A 5,670-nucleotide genomic window follows, 5' to 3' on the forward strand; every position below is an offset into this window, starting at 1 on the left:
ATTTTAACTACCACTGATGTCAAGCTAACTGGCCTGTAGTTACCAGCTTCTTCTCTACTGCCCTTCTTGTGGATAGGCACAACACTGGCCATTCTCCAATCCTCAGGAACTTCTCCTGTTAACAAGGATTGGTTAAACAAATCAGTCAGGGGGGTAGCAATGACAGATCTGAGTTCTTTAAGAACTCTGGGGTGGATGCCATCTGGACCCATTGCCTTATTTATCTTTAATCGTTCAAGTTCTTCTAAGACATCGGCTTTTAGATCACTGGAGCTGAATCCGTACAGCTGGAACTAATACAGTCAGATTATTATTATTATTATTAAAGTTGGAAGGGACCCTGTAGATCATCTAGTCCAACCCCCACACTCAATCAGGAGTCCCTACACCATTTTAGACAGATCGCTGTCCAGATCTCCCTTTGAAAGTCTCAAGTGTTGGAGCTCTCACAATCTCTGTAGGCAAGCTGTTCCACTGGTTGATCACTCTCACCATTGGAAAGTTCCTCCTTATTTCCAGGTTGAAACTCTCTTTGGTCAGCTTCGGTCCATTATTCCTTGTCTGGACTACTGGTGCTTTGGAAAACTTGTGGTAGCCCCTCAAGTATTGGGACACTGTTATCATATCACCCCTGCCCTTCTGTTTGCCAGACTGGCTATGCTTAGTTCCTGTAACTGCTCTTTGTATGTTTCAGTTTCCAGTCCGCTTAACATCCTGGTTGTTCTCTTCTGCATTTTCTCCAGAGTTTCAATGTCTTTGAAATCAGGATTTGAAATAAAAAATTGATCTTTAAATCTGAGACACTTTCACCTTTGCAAAAGGGTTTCTTTGTCCACCCAAACATACAGACCACCAAATAATTCAGACAAAGAATGAAGCAATTATTAGGCGAGTCTTTTTCATAGGGTACACAAACAAATGATATAAACATGGCAGCAATAGTACTAAGACATACTATATATAGCTTCATAGTGCTTTACAACCCTCTCTAAGCAGTTTACAAAGTCAGCATATTGTCCCCAACAATCTGGGTCCTCATTTTATTTTTTTATTATATTTTAAAAATATTTTTCCTCCATATATCTCATATTTACAACACAATACATAATAATACAACTAAACAAACATTAATTGCTTTGGCTTCATGGTCTTACTATTATTGACTGCCAGTCTGTCCTTTCATTATCTCTTCACTCTCCACCTTCTTACCTCTTCTCCCTTTTAATTTCTTAAAGCTTCTCTCCCCCTTCCTTCTCTCTCCTCTCCACCAACTCTCTTCCTCGTCTCTTCCTACTTCCTCTTCCTCCTTCTTATCCCTTCCCTGAGTGAAATAACTCTGTTCTACTGACTATTATGACAGGCAGTTTATTTCTTTACTTCTCTAATTTTGCCCTGCTGCTTATTATACTATTATTTTTCAACTTTGTATTATGGAAGGCTGAGTCAACCGTAAGCCTGAATCAGGATCAAACTTATGGGTATTAAAGAAAACATCGTAAATATTTTTTTTAAAGGATCGAACTGCTAGCAGTCTGCAGAGCTATCCTTCAATACTGCATTTTAACCACTGTGTCATCACCATGGGACTGGAGTGCCAACCATTAGAAGAAGGACTGGGTATTGATGCATCTCCACATCTTCCCTCATACTAGATCCATGGGATAATCATTCCATTCTAAAATTTGGGAATTCTACAAAAGAATTCCTAAATTCCTAAAATAGTTTAGGAATTCTTTTGAAGAAATCTTATGAAATTGCATTTTAGCTCCCCTCTTATTTAACTTATACTGTATATAATGATTTAGTTTACCAGTTGGATGAATCAGATTATCATCCTCTTAATTTGGATGGGAGATGTCTTTCTACTCCCCTTATGGTGATGAAGTTCAGCAGCTCAGAGTCACAGTGAACTGCGGGATGGGCAGCAAATAAAGTTAATAAATAATAAACCAAGCTGAGATTTTGAGATCAATAGCGCAGAAAACCAAATTTGCAAATCAACTTTGATAAAATTAAAATTATCAGACCCTGAAAGATCCTCTTTTCAAAATAAATATTTATGGCATATCAACAAGATTCATGTTGCACTGTTGTGTGATATTTCGAATATTTGGAGTGTGGCATCTCAGATAGGCTAAAAGGTTAGGACAGATATAGTAATTGAACTACTCCAAAGAGTTCAGCAGTAGTTCATTCCACTGAACTCTCTTCCAGCCGACATTTAACTATTTCAACAAAATTATTGGGCCAGCTCATGTATGAGAATACTTTGGACATTTTCTTTGTCTTCACGTGTTGTGATATATTGAGAGTAGAAATTCCTCAGTTTCACAGTTTTATATTTCTTTGGGTTGTAAGATGTTCTTTTGTATTCAGGTCTGGCCTCAGAATGATAATGTAGCACTTAGGGAGGAATATGCAGACCAGCAGACCAGCATTGGAAGACAAGATGGAGAAAACCTCAACAGCCACCATGAATTTCCCTTTTGTGCTCAGGTAGGTGGGCACAAAACTCACCCAGACACTACAGAAGACCAGCATGCTGAAGGTGATCAGCTTAGCTTCATTGAAGGCCCCAGGAAGATTCCTGGCCAGGAAAGCCACCATGAAGCAGATGGCAGCCAGGAAGCCCAGGTAGCTTAGGGTGAGGTAGAACATGACAACAAACCCTTCGTTGCATTGTATATTGATTATTTCAGGTTGAGAATGGAGGTCAGTGTCAGGGAAGGGGGAAGAAATTCCAAGCCAGATGGAACAGATGATAATTTGTACAGCAGAACAGGAAAGGATGATGGAGTTGGCCAAGCTCTTCCTCAACCATCTCTTTACTCGGTTTCCTGGTTTTGTAGCCAGGAAAGCCAAAACCACCATAATCGTTTTGGCCAAGAGAGAAGAAATGGCAACTGAGAAGACGATGCTGAAAACTGTTTGTCGGAGAAGGCAGGTGGTTTTCCTTGGTTGACCAATGAAGAGAAAAGGAGACAGGAAGCAAAGCAGGAGGGAGATCAGGAGAATGTAAGAGAGGTCCCGGTTGTTGGCTTTGACAATGGGAGTTTCTAGATATTTAATGAATATGACTAAAACAAGGCCTGTTGTTAGAAACAAGAGTAGAGCAAAAGATATTAGGATGATGCCCAGATGTTCTTCATATGAAAGGAAGGTTATAATTTTGGGAATACATTTAACTCGGACCTCATTTGGATGTTTATCATCTGGACACTTGGTGCACTTTTCTGTATCTGAAAAAACCAAAAAGTAATGTTTCTTTAACATCCCAACGGCCGATTAGGTCCCACAGAGTTGGCCTTCTCCAGGTCCCGTCAACTAAACAACGTCATCTGGCGGGACCCAGGGGAAGAGCCTTCTCTGTGGTGGCCCCAGCCCTCTGGAATCAACTCCCCCCAAAGATTAGAACCACCCCCACCCTCCTCACCTTTTGTAAGTTGCTGAAAACCCACCTATGTCGCCAGGCATGGGGCAACTGATGTATCCCCTTATATGGTTATTGCACGGTATGATTGAGTTGTGTGGTTATTTTAATGATAAGGATTTTTAGATGAGCATTTTTGGTAATGTATTTCTTCACATTTCCCCAGAAAATAAATAAGAAGAATATTTTCTAAAACAAATAACTGTATTTATAATAATCTATGAAACTGCTGGAAGTCCTAGGATGTGCATAATTTCCTGTGTTATGTACAGAATCCTCATAGTAACCTATCCTTTTAGAAGTAAATAATGAATCAGTTAATCTTTCTAGGCTAACTTCCTAGGTCCTGCCAGATAGCACTTTTTAATTTACTCCATGGAGAGCATGTTCCTCTTGTGAAATCTAGTTGACTGGCCTGTAAAACAAGACCTATAATTAAACTGGAATGCCTATTGACAACTGTGGTTGTATGGGTGTAATGAGGTACACTCCTAACTGTCCATACTGCCTCATTGTGGACTCAGAACACAATGATCCTAAGAGGAAGCCCCTATAAAATGTTCTAGAATAATACCCCCAAGAGGTGTATTAAGTATCTAGGGATACAGATAACTAACAATTTGACTTGAACTTTTCATACGTTATCTTTAATGAAATGTGGAAAGCAGTGTTTGCATTTCCTGAATCAGATGAGGAAAGCACATCTTTCTCCTTATGTCCTGGCCACTTTTCACAGAGGCACAGTTGAGAGCGTTTAAAAAAAACTTCATCATTGTGGCAGCAGTGTCTCAGATAGAAAGATCCTGTAGAGAGTGGTGAGGACAACTGAGAAGATTACAGGAAACCTGCTTCCCATTATTCAGGATGCTGTTTATAAGCATTTTGTGTTTAGAGCTTGAACCATTGTTAGAGACCCCACATACCCACTTCATAGTCTGTTTCTGTTGCTCCCCTCTGGGAGAAGGTTTCCAAGTAACTATAGCAGGACTACTAGATTCTGTAAACAGTTTTATTCCGTATTCTACCTGTCTTGTAAATTTGCAGGATTCTTTTTTTCCCCTCACCCATGTATATGCATATATCCAAACTAGATTGTGTTGTTTCTCTGTGTCAAATATATGTGGGTATGTGGGTATATGCATCATGGTTATCCTTTGAGAGATGAATGCAACAAAATTTCATTTTAATGAACGCTGATTAGCATATATTTAAAGTAATGATAAAGTTTCTATTCAATTTGATTCAATTTCCAGAAAATTAAAAGTGATGGGAAATTTCCAGACTAATAAGCAGCAGGGATACTTTCTTTGGCATTAGTAAAGCTTGCCCTATCTAGCAAACCCTGCTATCTCTTCAAGGTCTTTTTGCTATTCTTCACTTTAGATAAGAAATTATGCATTTTGAAAGATAAACAACAATTCAGAAGTTCCAACTATGGATTTTTATGAAAATGCTCTGGATTAATTCAGTTCTACAAAGTCTGTCCTTTTCTTTGGTGTTACCCACCTTCCTGAGTGGAGATTGTCCCTTCTGGACAAGGAACACAGTCATAGCAACAAACTGGCTCTCCTTCTCGAGCCTTCCTGACAAATCCAGGATGACAACTTTCCACACATTTAGACTGAGGCAGAGACTAAGCAGGGGAAATAAGAAAAAGGAACCATGAATACCAAAAATATGTTATGACCCACTGGGGTGAAATGTGAAATGCTCCTGGTACACTCATGTCTGTGAGTCATTGGAGAGCCGGTCACAAAGGGAACATTAGCTCCGTCCACCTGCCCAGAATGCTTTGTGCATGCGCAGAGGGTAAAATAACCCAAATTGCAGCATCCGGGCAGGTGGGTGGAGCCTCATGCTACCTTCATGATTGCTCTCTGATGATCCTCAGGCATGAGCAAATTGGCAGCATTTCACCCCTGGGACTCACCATCCATGAAAAATGTAGGTCAGCATGAGTTAGCAATAGCAATAGCACTTAGACTTTACAGTGTTTTACAGCCCTCTCTAAGCACCTTACAGAGTCAGCCTATTGCTGGCCCCAACAATCTGGGTCCTCATTTTACCCACTTGGAAGGGTGGAAGGCTGAGTCAACCTTTGAACTGGTGAACTACAGTCAGCAGAAGCAGCTTGCAGTACTGATTCTAACCACTGTGCCACTAAGGCTCATACCAGTTTTAGTTGAATAGTCTCTGAGCTTCACTTGGGTAAATATGAAACCACCTATTTCAAAGAATAT

General features: G+C 40.0%; 1 protein-coding gene across 1 annotated transcript in view; it reads right to left on the reverse strand.

The window, feature by feature from the left end:
• Positions 1-2,328: 2,328 nt before the first annotated feature.
• The window catches only part of LOC139159153 (vomeronasal type-2 receptor 26-like), a 6,068-nt gene continuing 2,726 nt past the window's right edge, over positions 2,329-5,670 (reverse strand). The window contains exons 4-6 of the mRNA XM_070736505.1: positions 5,581-5,654; positions 4,937-5,063; positions 2,329-3,239 (exon numbers count right to left, since the gene is read on the reverse strand). Coding sequence (XP_070592606.1) covers positions 2,329-3,239; positions 4,937-5,063; positions 5,581-5,654 — 1,112 coding nt within the window. The remainder of the gene's footprint in view (positions 3,240-4,936; positions 5,064-5,580; positions 5,655-5,670) is intronic.

This window comes from Erythrolamprus reginae, chromosome 2 (assembly GCF_031021105.1).
Source record: "Erythrolamprus reginae isolate rEryReg1 chromosome 2, rEryReg1.hap1, whole genome shotgun sequence".
Classification (NCBI taxonomy): Eukaryota; Metazoa; Chordata; class Lepidosauria; order Squamata; family Dipsadidae; genus Erythrolamprus; species Erythrolamprus reginae.